Consider the following 18,703-nt stretch of genomic DNA (forward strand, 5'->3'; position numbering starts at 1 on the left):
CTAAAAGTCACTCAATTATAAATGTTTTACTTACTAAACTTTGATTTTTACTTCAAAAGTCACTTAACTATAAATGTTTTACTTACAAAATCACTCAATCTATTTAATTATTTTTTCCAATTTTGTTTATATGAAGTTTTTATTTAAAATCAACTTTTTAAAAATAAAATAATGTACATTTAAAGTCATTTGATTGATTTTAGTATGTACCGGATGAAAAACACTACTAAATAGCGTATTTGATTATTAGGTAATTTTATTTAAATTAAACGTAATATTTTCTAGTAATCATTTTTTTAAGGAAAGAACTGCAAACATATAGTAAAAATTTTAAAAGAGGTTTAAATAGATTTTATTTTAAAATAACTAAATAACGTATTGTTAACATACAAGTAGGTGGTTGTACTGAAAATGAAACAAACCACAATATTGTTGACCAAGTATGAACACTACTAGCTCTTCATTGAGTTGATTTGCTTTCACAATCCAATAAATTTGAGATACATACATAATATGAGAAATGAAAAGCTCTTATACACTAACAAGGGACACATGTGGATTTTTACTGAACTAAACGCAATGGGAGATAAATCACTTTACTTTATTGTCTACAGTGAACTTTGTTACACTGGAAAACCTCTTAAGCTAATTGGGAAGGGTATATGACTATCAAGATGATAACATATTTCTGCTAAGTTTGGTGCAGGAAAAGAATTTGATTGTATGGCTCACTTAAAGACCAGGTTGTGACATGTTCTGTCACATGGATATGCACAGTCAATCGCCTTCACACCACTACGATCAAAGTACCAATCTCCAACTGCAAGTGCAATTGGCTGCATATCGTTCCAAGTTCAAGTTGTTATGATATGCTTATACAGATGTGCATATATAAATCTTTAACATAACGAAGAGAAAGGAAGCACGGAGGCATACCTTGTTATTAATCGTGGGGGAATTATCGGAGAACCATGTATCTTGCCTCTCAGATTGGCAGTGGGCAAAGCATGAATTTATAAACAAACCATTTTGTCTTGAAGCAGCGAATCTTTTAACTGTATTAAGCATATGAATCCTAAAACCTGTTCGATGTGTAGTTAGCAACAGTGAGTTCATGATCTCAAATATTTGAAAAATCGTCAACAGATTGAGTAAGGCATACCTTGCAAAAATTGAATTTGAGAAGGAGAACATCTTTCATTGTTGAGTGTACAGTCATGCCATAAGCCATGAGGATCAGCTGTATGAGGAGCTAAGCTTTCTTGAAGCTGTACAAGTGCAAAAGAAAGAATTTCCATCACTATAAGGACAGTCCGACAACAACTGTAGTGTATCAAACAGGAACTAAAAAACCTTGCAAATCGTTTTCATATAGAAGAGCAGCAAAAATATATTAGAGTTAATAACTTACCTGCCAGGAATCATAGGCAGTATTCAGTAGAAAAAGAGGAGTCCTGATGTTGCCGATCAAATTCTGAGGAAAGAAACACTGGAAAGGGAAAAAGACACAACTTTTATTCAGTAAAAAAAGAAGAAGCTTTCCAGATGTTAAGAGAAAATTACTAGGAAGGGACTTACCGAGGTTGCATCAAGGTGGTTGGTGCAAGTTCTTGGTAGCGTATTCTGAAGACTCTGTTCCAAAAAATGCATATGTCAGCGGAGCATAAGAGTTTTCTTCTAACAGATATCTTTCATTTAATGATCCATGTAGGTATAAAAGATACATTATTGTCGTAGAACAATTAGTAGCTATCTTGCTAAAATTCCTTTTCAGGAATGACATTTTCATCCAATGTTTGCATAGTACAGCAACACATTTGACTACATTTTATCCATCTTCTCTAACAAACAAATGCTTCAGATGTTTACAGCATTCCATAATTAAAACCAGCCAAGTTGGTAACTTGCAGAAATTGACAAATATAGAGCATGACGTTGGCTCATTACCTGCGTCTTAACCACACCCCCAAAGAAATCTCTGATGGCGTGTCCTCCAGATACATCATTTCTGTGAAAAAAGGTCATTATATCAATTCACTAATTAGCAAAAGAGTAAGTGCAGACAGAATTTTTAGTTCAAAAAGTACTTGAAGGATTTATAGAATAGGAAATTACGCGTCCATAAATAATCCAGCATCACTCAGGCACTTCACTTTAGTATGTGGGAGCGAATTGCTGAAATCATCACAATGCATTATTGAAGCTAGACCACCAGCAGAACATCCAGAGAGAAGAGCCTAAAAAACAGAGTCTGAAATCACAACAAGAACGACGAAAGCAAATGAGATGAGAGGTGCACATTGTGATTCTACCTGCTTGGCGTATCGCATTCCTTTTGACATTAATTCCTCCATTGCAGCTTGATATATGCGCTTGCCTCTATACTGCAACCCTGCAGCCTGGGGAGAAATGCATCAAGTCAAACACAACTATTGTGGACAAACAGATGGCCAACAATCTCTTCCTTGAAACCATATAATGCATTACATGCAGTCAAATCTCCTAATAACTCCACATGAAAATGCCTCTCATTCTTTCTCAGTTTTAAATTTGTAATTACTACACAAAAAATGATTTTTAGCGGCAACTAATTAACGAAAATAGCTTTATTGTTGCTAAATATGTTCTTTTAGTGGCAATTAGCACTATTTATAAATGTCCCTAAAGCCTATAATGTCAATTAACTAATGTCTGTAAAGACTTTAGCACTCTTTGTTAATGTGCATATTTATGCCGCTAAAAGCTATTTTTGTTGTAGTGAATGTACGGAGGCAACAACTTCTGGTGGTAAGCCTACTTAGGTGAACTGTATTGGAATCATCAGGTTATAAGGTAAAGCAAAAATAAGCAAATTGTGAGATTTCATCATTAAGGGCCACCACACTGCAGATGACCAGGATCGAGCAGACATATATTTCTTTAGTCTCTTAAATTTTTCTAAGCATAGATTAATCAGATGATATAGCAGGAGCTACAACGAGGATGTTAACAAAATTGCACAGGAACTCTAGTTTAAGATTATTTTCATGCTTCAACCAGAACTTGTAAATGGTCCAGAAAGTTGAACACTGTAATCTGAAACATTACAATGGAACCACCTTGACAAAAGGCTTCTACTCTTTCACTGTCACAGCGGAACCATGTAGCATGGGAAAAGCTACCAAGGAATATCAAAAAGTTAAAGGACATTCATTTCAGTTCCAACATTGAGCTATAAAGAAAAAAGGGAGCAAGCCAAAAGACTACTATCTTCTTTTCCTAACCTCAGGAAAGGAAGAGTATTACTTTTACGTCATTTTCCTCCACTAACTCTCCAAATCAAAAAGGGAAGGAATAAAATTGCAAGAACATCAAGAATGTGAAGAAGCAAAAAGATAAAGTAGGCCAATATCAAAAAGTGCACAAGCACAACAGTGTGGAGCCATCATGATGGTTGCAAATTGAGAAAGTAACATATTGCAGCTTTTATTATATTTTCCACTCATTTACTTTTTCGGACCAACAGCACATTTGCATGATAAGTGAAAACTGAAAGGAGAAATGGGCAAATGATCTGACAAACCTTATCTTCGCTATCCCCGGTAAATGAGGCACCATCACAGTAGCGAACTTTTACTCTATTCCAGTTATAAAAATCTGCAAACAGAGAAAAACAAGAAAAAAAATGTAAGGAAATCTCCGCAATATGCTTGAACTCATAGAAGAGATGGTGTCATATCATCAACTAAAAGGACCTGGATTTTCTTCAGCCCTGTTACTCAAAATTCCAACAAAAGGAATCTGTTTTTCCATGTAATTTGATGATCCTCGTCTTGTTTTTTTGCGATAAACACAACTTCTAACACTGTTGCACCATCCTCCACCCTGCCACAAGAAGACACTGAGTTTATAATCTGAAGCAATTATAACAATAGCAAGATGCAAAGTTTTCTTCAAAAGCTTCACGCCGATAATTCCGTTCCCAATACATTTGAAAAGCATGCATACCAGAGAGAATGAAAAAAGTCAAAATTCTGTAATCATGTTAAAAAGCAGGCCATAAGTACCTAACATAAACATCAAATACAACTTCTCTCCAACATATAGTTAAACAACAGAAGCACTCTTCTACTGGCAAGAACAAGTAAACATACTAGGAAAGGAAAATAACAAACAGTCAAACACTACAAGAAACTGAAACTGAAACAGAACCAAGTAAAAATGGTTACTTAATAAAGACAACATATAGACATGTAATTCAAAAGGTTGACTGCTGAGACAATTAAAATAACATTAAAAGATGAGCGTTTAGATTATACTATAAGTTACTCCGTCTATCCCAATTTGTATGACTTGCTTTCATTTTTCGTCAGTATCTACTTTCTTTCTTAAATTTCATGCAAAATCAAACTACATCACATAAATTGGGACGATGGAAGTAATTAAGAAACAATTATTAGCATACCTCCAATTGAATAAGCCAACTGTTTGCCCCAGACCCATAACCGCGATGGATGTGGTAACCTGGTAATGTTCCATCCAGACACACTGTAGAAAAGGTTGAAACAAGAAAGTCAAAAACAGCTTAATGAAATATTTTTTTAATTGCAAAACCTTATGAAGGCCCACTAATAATTACAGCTGATCTAAGCTAATTAGCCAGAGAGAGAAAATTAAGCAAATCTCTTCATCAACCACTTGGCCTTATCATTCTCACACAGATCACAAATAAAACATACTACAAGTTGTTATCAATTTTGGTTAATTCTGTGAGCAACTTGTTACAATTTGTTGACAAGAGTCAATTATGAGTGGACTAGATTAAATAGTTTTTTTATTTAGATGTTCAATAACAACACTAAAAATAACTCTCCTACAAGTTTACACTCCTTTCACATTTTGTGACAGAATAAGTAAAAAAAAATAAAATAACAAAACCAAAATAATGAAGAGGCAAAAATTAAAGAACAGGTCACAAAGATATCAAATCGCCGCCCCTTATAGAAAATTGCAGAAGCTTAATACTACCAATATATAATATAAATTGACAAAGGGGTTAGTCAGATGGTAAACACTCTCCACTTCCAACTCTAGAAATTTAATAAAATAAAGTAATATATAAATTAGAAGCAAGAAAATTTAATGCAAGATCTCTACTGGGTTGTTGCAAAATCATCAAAATCCAAGACACTAAAATAGAAAAACAATTACTTAAAAGATATCCAAATCAAAAACAGCAAACAACTTTTCAAGAATAAAAAAAAAAGATTTAACAATGTAGCTAACCAGCTCCTCTAGCAGCAGCACCATGGATGATTGTAAGACCAATCATAAGTGGAGGAGGAGCAGCAGCAGAAGCTCCATACACACTTTCCAAGAATGCCCCTTCAGTTTTATTGTAAAAAAAATCTTCAAATTCATAAGAATCAACTAATTTGGTAAGCACAAAAAAGACACCCAAAAACCACATCAATAGCTTCGCCATAGCTCTCTCTCTCTCTCTCTTTCTGGGTGTGGCCACACAAATCTTGGGGAAGAGAGAAAGCAAGAAGTATTGATGGAGTTTTTGTAAATGTGAAGGTTTTTGTTTTTTTTTTAATTGGTGTAATGTTTTTAGCTTTATGGGAATAATAACACGGAAAACACGAACAAATGTATAAGTAACAATTTAGTCCCTCAGACAGAGATTTTCATTTTCCTGAAACGGTGTTTTTTTTAAAAGAAATGTGTGTGTGGGGGGGAGGCGGTAAATTCAAGAATGCAAATGTTATAGGGAATGAAATCAAACGGGGGTTTATGATCGATGTGGTGGTGAGACTACTAGAAGAAAATTATATTAAGAGTGTCATTTTTTATTAGACTTTATAGTGTGTAATTCAAATTTAATTGATATTCTAAATGTGAATTTTGAAATATCAAGTAAATAATAGAATTTTCTTTTAATTAATATATCTTATTTTTAAAAAAGTGTACAAACGAATATGACAAGCAAAATGAAATAGCGAGAATGATTATGTTCACTTTATTAAAAAAATACATAATTTACTAGATGGGTAGACTGAGTTTTTCTTCTTAAATACAGTGACATTAAGGATAGTACCCCTCTATTTCAAAATAAATATTTTTTGGGCGTGACAGTGATATATCCCTTAAAAATATTAATTAAATAATAATTTATCAATATTACTTTTCTGCTTTTTCTCAAAATTTTCTTAAACCTAAAAATAAAAAGTCAATAAAACCACTAATAGAGAAAGGAATAACTATGAAAAAAAAACAAGGATAAGGGTCTGAAAAATATTTTAATTTTGGTCGAATTTGTTGTTGCGATACTAAACTTTCATGAGGACCTATTGTCTCCCTAGACTATTTAATATCGTATTTTAAACATATATATTTGCCCACGTAGACATAAAAAATAATGCAAAACTATAAATAATAATGTGTCCACGTGGGCACATTTATACCTTTAAAATACATTATTAAATAGTTCAGGAGGTAAAAAATACGGTATTAAATAGTCTAGGAGGTAATAGGTTCTCATGAAAGTTTAGTATCACAACAACAAATTCGACCAAAGTTGAGATATTTTTCAGACCCTTATCCCAAAAAAATATTCCATTAAATACATTTTTGGACTTGAAATATGTCAGAAATTTGTTTATTTTGAAATGGATGGAGTAGAACAATTATTAATTTTAATTTTGAATATTTAAAGTAATCATTGTTTTTTTAAAAAAAAAAAAAGTTTTAGTGACTGTTAATTTAGACGGAGCAAGTATTATTTTCAAAGTTAACATAACACAACATGCACTTTAAATATTTGACTAAAGTGGCCATTAAATTAAAATAAAAAAAAAGATATGCAAAGTTAATTTGGATACCAAAAGTAGTGAGAGAGGCACACGCATAGAATCTTAACAAAAGTATGGCAAATACTAGAATGACTGCAATGTGCATATTGTTGTGATCGGCAAAAATTTGGGTGACACTTTCCAACAAGACCTTGTTTGGGTCAGTTGATTAACTAAAATAATTGAGAGTGTTGATTTAATATAAAACAAGATTGATCGAATCCGTAGAAATTAAAAATAAGAACAAAAAGCACTTAATAGACTTCCTAAAAGGGTGAAAATGTTGGATAGAGTCAGAATTTAGAAGCGTGTATAAGGGGGTTTTCGAGTTCTCGTGAACTCGTGCTTCTTTTTCTAACATATTTATGGCCAATCAATCTTCTAAGAAGGATTGAGTGTAGATCGCTTGCTTTGTTTTTGACAAAATGAATCGAATTCTATCAAATATTTATCTCCTTTGTATTACTCATATAAATCGTATGAATTTCATTTTGCACCAGAAACTATTTTAGGAGAAGTTCAAATCAAGACCTCATGAGAAATCAAATACTAGAGATTATATATAGTAGTGCTAGATTTTTATAAATAAATAAATAAATATAGAAGTGTGACCCCATGTGCAAAATATCAGATAATATGAATATATGATGATAATTGGGTGCACCTTTTTTTAAAATTAGGTACTACCTCTCTAAATTATTATCGATAGAGCCAAAATTTTCAAGTCAGTCACATTGAAAAATCTTATTTTTTTAGTAGTGCAATTTTTTTATATATATAATTAAATCAATGTGTATATGAAAGTAGTAGTATTAGATAATATGGCATATAATGAATGGATTCAACCTATCTCAAGACCTTTGGAAAGAAAAAAGATCTATAATTTCAAAAAAATTACGGGTTTAATGATAAAAATCTAAAGGTTAAATTGATCAAAATTATATTTTACATCCACCTTTTTCGTAATAGTACACTCACACTCTTGAAATCTTGAATACATCTCCGATCATAAAGTTAATTACTAACAAATATTAATACATGAATAACTAATTAATCAATCATTTTTTTATTTTATCTCAATAGATGAAAATAAATTAATTTGCAATTGTATAATGTTGGATATATATAGCACATACAATCCAATAAATTTATGTCTACTTGCACAGTTTAGTATGCATCTACTTGTATTTTAAAAAGATTGATTCAAACAATACCTCACAAAAGAATGTTTGTCATTATATATTTAAACAGTTTAAATCGTCTCGTTAGTGTAATTAAATTATGACATATGTAACGTCAAATTGAATTGAAAAGTTTTAATCAACTACAGTTACACTATTTATATATTAATAATAGAGACTTTAAAACATTTAATATTAAATTTGTATGTGAAAAATAAAAATAGATCACCTAAATTTTTTTCAAGCCAAACACTCCCCAACAACAGTACATGGAAACCAACGAGCGCGTGTTATCCACTAATCCTATTGTGATAGTTGAAGACAGCTATTTTCTTGGATTGAAGGGCGATTAAATCAGGAACGTTGAATTTAATTGATATTTTAATAAAAGTGGTCCCATGATGGTGTTTATTTATTCTTATGAGTATTATATTATATGGTCTAATGTGCGGTGTCCGTATTTACGCAGACCGCTGATCGCGCCAAATTCATCAATTTTTCAATTTTCCTCTTCTTTTCTTTTAATTTAAATTTATATATCCTAAATTATGTAACACATTTTAAATTTTCACAATCAAACTGTTTAAATCTGATTGTAAATTTTTTATATACATATTTTACTTTTTTTTAAAAATAAAATATATATATTAAAAATTATATAAAAATACTATAAATTTTAATAATTATTAATATTTAAAAGTTATGAAAAATTAGAAAAGATTTGCTTAAATTTCTAAATTCAAAAGGTGTCACGTAAATAAGAAATGAAGGAGCAATAAATTTTGATTGTTCCTTTTTTATTTTTATGGTAAATAATTTTTAATGAAACTTATATATTTAATAATACACACTCCCTCTGTCCCTAATTATTTGTCCAATTTTGAATTGACACACCTATTAAGAAAATAATTAATGACATAGTGAATTTATCATTTTACCCCTATTAATTATGAAGTAGATGAAAAATTCTACATTTTTCAAAATAATTAGTCATCTAATTGAGAGTATAATAGGTAAAAAAAAATTATCCTTTCTTGATTTGTCAAAATTGACAAATAATTAAGGACAATTATAAAATGAAAAAGTGGACAAGAATTTGGTAGAGATAAATTTTTTACCTTATTTTTCTAAGGGGTAAAGTGCATGGCATGCGTCACAAGTCAATGCATTTACGTATCAGTCAATATCATGACCATTGTCTTGTTACCTTAGCCAAAAAATAATAGTAATAAAAGTATACTTATTCCCAAAAAAACACTTGAGACAACAAGGAATAGAAATTTATCTAGTCTCGATTTTCCATGGCACACACGGTATTCGGTATCTACAGTGGGTTATTATGTTCGATTGTGCTGCATTATAGCTTTTTAAAAGAAATGCGTACGGAACTAATAAAACCTCATATAACATGAGTAATTGTAAATATTTAACATTATTATTTACTCCGCTTTTTATTGAATACTCCCTCTGTCCTTAATTATTTGTTCATATTTTCTTTTTTAGTTGTCCCTAATTACTTGTTCATTTTGACAAATCAAGAAAGGACAATTTTTTTTACTTATTATACCCTCAATTAATTACTTTGAAAAAAATAAAACTTTTTGAAAATCTTAAGTTTTTAATTCATCCATAACATAATTAATAGGGGTAAAATGGTAAACTCACTATGTCAATAATTGAGGTATTTGTAATTTTCAAGAACATTTACTACTTCAAGTAGCTAGAATAGGAAAAACAATTAACTTTATCTTGATTTTTTAAAATGAAAAATAATTTGAGATAATTATTTTTAAAAATCACGATAAATGACATGGATAGAGAGTATAGGTTTGTTGATATTGTTCACTTTTACTTGTCATGTTAGTTAATTTGACTAATTTTTAAAATTAAATTAAATTATATTAATTCAATATTTTAAATTTTAAATTTGGATATTCAAAACTATAGAAAAGAATAGTATAAGTTGCAATTCTTCTCATATTAATATAATGAAAAAATATATTTAAAAATATTGATCAAAGTTCATATATTACCTTGACAAAATATAACAAGTTAATTATACTACATTTCACTCTAAGTTTCTTATTCCTTTTTAGGTAACAAACTAATTACCTATTCTTCTTTTCTTTTCTTTTCTCTTTAGCAAATGGAAATCTCAAAACACACAGAAATCGGATACTATAGTTTGTCAATTACTAAAATAAAAATAAATAAATTGTCAATTACTTTAAAAAGAACCAAGAGATATACAAAACATTAAGTATTAGAAAAGATAAAAGTGGAAATAAGAAAGAGATTTCTGAAAAAGGAAATTCAAAAGGGAACAATATGATGAGGCTTAAGTGGAATAATTAATATTATACTTTATAAAGTAAAGACGATATAACCAATGTTGAATTAATAGTTGGAAGTTACTATGAAACCGGACTTATCGCTTACGGTATAAAACAAATCTCACATTATTTCAAAACGAATTAACTTTATCATAAAACTTGCAAAGTGTCATTATGTTACATTAATATTCCGCAATTTCAAATATGCAAAATTGTATATCTATATCACTTTCATACTCTATAAACTCAAAGTCGCTGAATATTTTTGAACTATGTTTCAATTAGGTTTGTAAAGCAAAGTAGCAAATCCATTTATTCACCAATAAATCGACTTGTCATGAGTAGGAAAAATGTTGGTGGATTAATAGTTTGATGTCTCATTCAAGGAAATTATTGAATTAATCGTCTACTAACGCTTGATTTAGCTCCGATGTAATAATATTACAAAATTAAACATGGATCGGAGCTTTTAAAGATGTCTAATTACATATGATCAAAGTAGTTGGTTTTAATATATTTGTTTGCTCTAGAAAAATTATTATAATCGCTAGTTAAATATATATATAAAAAATGTATAGTACTAATTATATATAAAACATATATGTTATCAGCTAATGTATATACTTACTGCAGAAATCCAAAAAAAGAAGAAGAAGATTAATTTGGATTTAGAAGTAGGTGATCCAAACCCTGAATTAGAAAATTTGTAAGAAAATTGAACAAGACAATAATAAACCGTGTGAATTTATTTTATTTAATATAAACACCATGCAATAAGATGGCCAGCTATACTAGTGGAACATGGAAATTAAAATAGGTACACATCTAAGGTCTGAGATATGGGTGTTTTTTGTATCTACATTTTAAGACAAATGATTCTCTCGTACGTGGGCTACCTTCCATCTGCCTAATTTTTAATCTAATCTTTAAACTCCACATTAATTGTCAGAAGCTCATCATGGAAAGATATTCAATATTTTAAACGAAAACGAGTTGTATTTTCATTAGAGAAAAATAGATTAACTAAGTATAGAATTTGAGATTCATACGCAACATAACTCTATATTTGCGTGTTGCATTTGAGTTTGCAACTCTACGCATCATGCATAATAGGAGTTTCAACATAAATCGAATGGGACACGAGATGTGACAAGGGAAGTTTATTTATTCCTTGCAAATACAACATATATAGCAATATAGCATCATAGTTTGTTTAATGTTGTTCTTTGTGACTTCAAAATCACGTCCCTTGCGAGACGTATGTGGATACGTTAGAACCGTTGGGTCGGTTTCTTCAATTTTAGATTGATGATGATTATATCATCCTCTTCTTTGAGGCAATGTTTATCTGATCAATAATCAATTATTCAAATATATTTTTAAACTATAAAAAAATTAAATTAATAGTCCTTTAGGTTGACTCAGTTAGTATTCACGCGGATGGTGCGAGTCTCACTAGGACTTCCTTATTTGCATGTATCATATTTTAAACAAAGGCTAAAGATGAGTTATTATTTTTGGAGTACTCGTGCCGACTATAAAAAAATTAATTAATCCTTCAGGGATACTCAGTAAGTATTCATGCGGATGGTGCGAGTCTCACTAGGACTTCCTTATTTGCATGTATCATATTTTAAACAAAGGCTAAAGATGAGTTATTATTTTTGGAGTACTCGTGCCGACAAATGAAATTTCTCTTCTCATAAACTCCTTTTTGGTATAAGGGGGTCTACTATGGGGACTCATCACAAACTCCTTTTTGGTGACTTTTTCCACTATTTAGTACTATTTAATTCATGATTCATATAGTACAAAATACTCTCCTTTTCATAATTCCCACTAGCTTTTGGGCTGTGTAACACTTTTATTCCAATTTCTATCCCCTTAATTAATTAATCTGCTTCTTAATTACCACGACAGTGCTAGTTAGGTTGAAGTTATTGTAGTAAAATCGTCAAATTATATTTTGTAATTAACAAATATTATATCAAACGTACATTCTTATACAGTAATAAATTGTGCAGGATGATATGAGTGAGGCAAATATAATATAATGCTGCATCATTTATTTTTGGGCAAAGAACGAGAGTTTCATGAATAAGTTAACAATATTTTCACAATTGTAATAATAGCAGACAGCATAAAGCGGAATACTAATATTTATGAAAATAATCTACACATGCATGATGCTTGTGACTTGTGACACTTTGAATCTAAACATATCAATTCAATTCCCACGTTTTTCTTTTTCTCCTTGGATAATTAAATTTTTTAATCTATCGACAAGCTAGTCACAAAAAAAATTCAAATATTAATTACTTACTATTTTTCGTATGTGGTTTTGGAGAATTTAAATTAGTGAAATTAACAAAATTAACCTTACAAGTTCTGGATTTGTGATAACAATTGCAGATTATAATGTGTTAAATCATCATTTAATTTAAAGTGGAGAGTTTTAATTTATACTATTAATTAAATGAGAAAAATTAGGAATGGGAATCTTTTTTAAAATGAAACTCCATATACATATATATAAAATTTTAGTCATGTCACGTTATTATGAGCTACACTAGATCATAATGGCTAGCTGCAAAATAGTACTTAATTCATTTCCAATTATTAGGCAGCTGAGATTTCAAAATCAAAAATATATAATTATAAAACAACAGCTGTTGCATTAGCTAATCAACCATGAAAATGGATCAATGAAACCAACAAATGAAAATGATTACGTTTATCAGTTACCATTAAATGTGGTCATGGTTTGATCACGTGAAATTTGAGATATAATTAATTTTTTTAAAAAGAAAACAAAAACCTCAATTCACCTCATGAAGTGTTAATGTAGTGGGGAACACACATGAGGTTTTGGTCCCAGACATCACATGTACCAATACCTTAATCACTTTATGTTTGAATTTTCGGACTTGCTAGTTTATAGTTTAATTAAAGCTATTTGGTCACTACTTAAGAACCATTTCACTTGTTGTACTTATTAAAATAATTGTCATTTAAACAATAAGGTATATCACTAAAAAAGATTTAAATTATAGGGAACTTAAAGAAAAAATTACTGGTATATTATAATTTACATTATACAGTAAATCAAAGTGTTGCTACGTTTTGAAACATAGCAAAATCTCACTATTTACGAAATTTTCTCTTACTATTTGTTTTCACCGGGAGATGCAAAGATGAATATTCTTGGGCCTGATATTATGCCTACAGACCATATATACTATAAATATTCTTGGGCCTACTATGACAGAGCTTCACTGTCAAACATCTGTTTCACTCATTTAATGGACAATTAACTCTGCTAAGATGTGTTGTTGTCTTCTTACATTGGACTTCCATCAAATATTTATATAGCTTGGATGTAGTTAATTGGTTAGTAGGATACATAATAATATAATTTGTAGATATATGAAACACTCTTTAATCTGAACACAGACAAGAAGCAACCAATTTTATTAATTTTTATCATGCGACTCATGAAAATACAATTTAATTTTTTTTATTCTATTAAATGTTTCACATTATTATCCTCTGTTTGCTGCTGCTGAATTTTCATTAGCTTCCTCAGTTGGCCCATTTGATGATTCATCAATAGTAGGCATTGCTGCTACACTTTCACTGGGCTTCAGCAATGGCACTCCACTCACTGACACTGATTTGGACAAGCTAATGGAATCACCTAAATTGGGCTTGGTCTTGGGCTCCACATTCTCATCTGTTTTATACTTATACCAAGAGGCCCAATAAAGGTAGTTCAAAAAATTAAGCCCACTAAGAATTGCCAAGAACCAATAGAAGAGGTGCAAATTGTTCTGATCCAAGTCTAAGCCCACTAACCATCCTTTTTTGCTTGGTGCTCTTTTTTTTGTCACTGAATTGATAATGTCAACAAGTACACTACTCAAGAAAAAGCCCAAAGAAATTGAAATCCATGTAAATGAAGTGGATAAGGACCTCATTCCAACAGGTGCTTCTTTGTAGAAAAATTCAAGTAAGCCCACTAAGGTAAACATGTCCGCTATACCAAAAATAGAATATTGAAATCCAAGCCAAGCTAGGTGAATTGGGTGCAATGGATCTTTCAATGAATGGTGCTTTCTTTTGATCTCAACTAGGGCAGCAACAGCCATTGACACGATCGAGAGGACTAGCCCAACCCCAACGCGTTGGAGTTGAGTGATCCCTGAGGGGTGTTTGGTGATTTTTCGAGCAAAGGGGACGAAAACCATGTCATAAATTGGAATGAGAATACACATGATGATTAGTGGGATCGCGGGCACTGAGGGTGCTGGTACCTCGAATTTCTTAATGAAACGGTTCATTCGATAGCCTTGTGCTACGGAGAATGTTTGGAGTTGGGCCATACATGTGTTCATTATAATGGTACTAGCTATGATGGGTAACATTCTTGTTAATACTTTAACTTCTTCAACTTGTGTCACAGTGCAAACTGTCCATGGTGTAGGCTCACCTGTTTTAGGATGGATTGCAGCTTTGTCTAAAAACCTGATTCACAATATAGGAAAAGTTACTACATGTCCAATAGCTAGGTAGCACGCAGCTTTGTCTAACAAATCTATAAAAAAATTTTGGATGACTTGATTATGTAAATTATTTATAATGACAACGTCTATTGTGGGTTCCCTTTTAATTTTGATCTTCCCTCTTGCTTTTATTCCGTTAAAGTTTAAACCAAGAGTGCTTTTATTTATGACAAATAAGAATCAATACACGTATGCAAGAATAACATCACCTGAATTGTTTAGTATGTGCAAGTTTTGGCTGTGATGAGTCTGATTCTTTCTCACTAATCTCATACAGCTCCTCACTGTTTTCTGGTAATTGCAGCTTTCCATTATTTATTGCCACAACAATAACCTGAAAAATTCAAAATACCATTAGGCTTGAAATTCGATCTTTGATTAAGAGTAAAGTGATTTAGATCATACGCGCCACAATAGTGGTGGTGGTTATTTTATTTCAAATAGTATAAATCCAAAAAAGAAATAAGAGAATAAATTAATTAACCTGGAAAATTCTAGTAAGTGGACTGCCAGCAGGTTGTTGAAGTCTAAAAAAAGGCTTTCCCAAGGCAAAGAAAATAAAACCAAGTGTGACAGAAACCAAACTTATGAGAAAACCTTTCCACCAAGCTTTAACTGTACTAACATAGACAACAAATGTCACCCCAAATGCTCCACCAATCACTGAACTAAACATGAGCAAATTGAAATATCTTCCAAGAGCTTTAGCTTCCTTTGGATCCTTCTGATCAAATTGGTCAGCACCCAATGCTGGCAATGCTCCTTTAACCCCACCACCACCCAATGCAAAACAACAAAGTGATGCATAGAAGAATATAGCTTTCTTTCCTGATATACAATTTGGTTCCAAACATAATGGCTGTAAACTCTTATAATGAGCTTGAATTGTTATCAATGCAAACGCCTACAATAATCATCATCATCATCATAAATTATCACTTCTTCGTAAAAATAACTTTTGTCATACCAAATTACATGCCATAATTACTAATATTGAACTTACTATAATTTCGAAGGGTCCAAAAATGAGGACAGTGTGGAATCTGTTGATGTAAGTATCAGAAATGAAGCCACCAAGAATGGATAGCAAGAATGTTGAGCCCATCAAGTTAGTGAGAGTATTCGCTGATCCACTCAGATCAAAACCCATCACAAAACTGAAGTACAAACCAAAACTCACCATCACTGCCACAAAACCCATGTTTTCCAATCCCAACAAACCTACAAATAAATTTCACAAATATTCAACACCAAATAGTACAACAATATATCCAGTGAAATTTCACCAGTAGGATCTAGGAAGGGTAGAATATACACAAATCTTATCACAACCTCGTGGAGATATAGAGAGGTTGTTTTAGAAACATCAAAGACATGATTACATATTAATGAACAAGTTCATATATAGCTAGCTAGCTAAAACTGGAAAATTCCTTACCAAAGATAAAGGAGGTAGCTCTAAATCCGCCTTTTCCTTGAACTTTCAATGAACTCACAGAATTATACTCTGTGATTTTACCCTCCTCCTAATTAATAACACACAAAACAAATTAATTAGCATAATTAATTTATAGTGCCTTTTTTAGGGAATTAAGCAATAACTTAATTACCATGACTGCAGAGAGTTGAGAGGATTGCCAATAAAGGCCGCCAAAGTATTTTTTTAAGACTTTGGTTTTGATAGATGAAGAATTAGAGTTAAAATGCGAAGAATATATAAAGCATCAAAAGAGTGGGGAGCGTTGCATGTAACGTTGGTGGCATAAAATTTATCGATTTCCTGTTGGTGTCGTTTTCATTCTCTTTCTCATTGTTCATCAATAAGAAAATGTGGCTGGCTGGCACCTAAGTTGGGGATAACAAGTCACTTTGACAAGTGACACAATAGCCATTAATAAATTATACTGCCATGAGTATTTTTATTAACTTATTACTCCTCATTTCAGCCAAATAATTCTTGTTTTCTCAGTTGAAATATTGTATCTTTATCTTTTTTTGGGGTGTGACTTAGGGCATGGTTGTGGCTACCAAAAATTAGCTCTTCTACTATGCTAGAAGTGGCTGGAGAAAGTTGAGCAGAGGCTTTACCTATGGCCTATGGATTAGGCAGGGGTGGAACCACATTGGTTCAATTGAACCCACTTCATCGAAATTTTTTGTATATAAATTCTTTGTAAAGTTGTGTATATCAATAAAATTAATCCACTTTATTTACAATGGAATGGCGCGGATCAGTGACAAATGGGTTCTAATTCACCCCGTGAACCCGGGTTTGAACCTCAGTCAAGCCTTGATTTTTGCTTCTTTTTTTGTATTTCAAATCAGGTAGTTTTTCTAGATTAGACTATTATAGTTCTAGACTTCTAGTTTATGTGAAATAATAATAGTATTCTAAATTTATTAGTTAACTTTTCTTTTTATGTTTGTATTTGAAAATTATTTAAAATTGTCAATAATTTAGGCTATATGTTTATAGTTTTTAAATACTTTCTCCGATTCATATTATTTTATTATTTTCCTTTTTACACGCATATTAAGAAATCATAAAGAAGAAGATAATTTTACCAATCCACCCCTTAGAAATTTCTTGCAAAATTTACAAACAAATGTGAACACTTTCAAAAAGAATTAATTTACAAAGGGAAATATATGAAAAATTTGATTAATGCTTAAATTTCTTGATTTCGTAAGATGGACAACTACTATGAAGCAACTATTTTTAGTAAGATGATCAACTAATATGAGACGGGGGAGTAGTACTTAGTTTAATTTTTTGTAATATACAAAATTGTATATTTTTTTTAAAAAAAACACCTCTTTTTTTTATTGTTAATTTTTTAGTTTTAACTTTCCACATGCGTTATTCATGTCATGTTTAAGATCACAAATTAAAGGACACTTTTAGTACGTTTTACATATTTTTTGTTTATGACAAAGTCTTTTTTAAACTCTTTATTAAGTTAAAATCAAACAAACAAATTGAAACAAAGAGAATATGAGATACGGTATTAAAAAGAGTAAAAACAATTCAAAGAAAATGTACATTTGGGTAAAACTAATAAAATGTTTCTAATTAGTTTTAGAACATGAATATTCCTCATGAACAATTTACACGCTTCAAAGTGGAGCGCAACATCACAACACACCTGAATTTTTGAGGATTATGTCCAAAATATTAGGTCCCATTAATGAGTATGACATAAGGTTCTTGTTAGAAACAGTGTTAATGAGCGGTCCAATTATGTTCACAAAGCAAGATGCTTCTTGCTGCTAACATGGATGGATCCCCTCTAAGCAAAAAAATAAATGGATGGAACCCCACTTCATGGGCACAAATGACAATGATATTTTATCTAGGATTCACTATATTATTTGAGCTATTTAATTTCTTGTAATTATCTAGGATTCACTATTCTAGTCTCTCTGCAGGTTTATTTAAATCAAGAGCAATGTAAAGATACATATATATCAGGAAAATGTCGAAGTAAATCAGCCAACATACCATCTATGTTCAAGAAATATCATGTTTGTCAGTTACGTTTATGAATATATGGGAATTTTTCCTTACTTTGTGTATGGAAGTTATTTCTTATAATTTAAGTAAAAATGACTTCCATACATAAAGTAAGGAAAACAAATTCAAAACTATCCTTAAAACTCACTATCCGAAATGGTCCATACATGAAATCCGATCTTAACCTGAATCTTAATCTTGATTTGAGACCTAAATTTGATCTCAACCTCAACTCAAGACCACTCATTTTCCTTTTTTTTTTCCTCAAAAGAACATAAAA

At 30.9% G+C, this 18,703-nt stretch overlaps 2 protein-coding genes across 2 annotated transcripts; both read right to left on the bottom strand.

Annotated features, from left to right (window-relative positions):
• Window positions 1-638: 638 nt before the first annotated feature.
• LOC125815506 (pectin acetylesterase 12) lies at window positions 639-5,749 on the bottom strand. The gene is made up of 12 exons (XM_049494988.1): window positions 5,266-5,749; window positions 4,445-4,527; window positions 3,735-3,864; window positions 3,563-3,636; window positions 2,313-2,399; window positions 2,116-2,237; window positions 1,948-2,008; window positions 1,579-1,632; window positions 1,412-1,489; window positions 1,163-1,268; window positions 937-1,082; window positions 639-836 (listed from the first exon to the last, which is right to left on the bottom strand). The coding sequence occupies exons 1-12, from the start codon at window positions 5,462-5,464 to the stop codon at window positions 729-731; spliced, it is 1,248 nt and encodes a 415-aa protein (XP_049350945.1). The 5' UTR covers window positions 5,465-5,749; the 3' UTR covers window positions 639-728.
• Window positions 5,750-13,889: 8,140 nt separating this feature from the next.
• LOC125816788 (protein NRT1/ PTR FAMILY 4.5-like) lies at window positions 13,890-16,801 on the bottom strand. The gene is made up of 6 exons (XM_049496411.1): window positions 16,778-16,801; window positions 16,348-16,435; window positions 15,913-16,130; window positions 15,394-15,813; window positions 15,119-15,243; window positions 13,890-14,871 (listed from the first exon to the last, which is right to left on the bottom strand). Exons 1-6 carry the CDS (start codon window positions 16,799-16,801, stop codon window positions 13,890-13,892), a joined length of 1,857 nt encoding a protein of 618 aa, XP_049352368.1.
• Window positions 16,802-18,703: the final 1,902 nt, after the last annotated feature.

This window comes from Solanum verrucosum, unplaced genomic scaffold, assembly GCF_900185275.1.
Source record: "Solanum verrucosum unplaced genomic scaffold, falcon-dt-bn FXZP01000261.1, whole genome shotgun sequence".
NCBI lineage: Eukaryota > Viridiplantae > Streptophyta > Magnoliopsida > Solanales > Solanaceae > Solanum > Solanum verrucosum.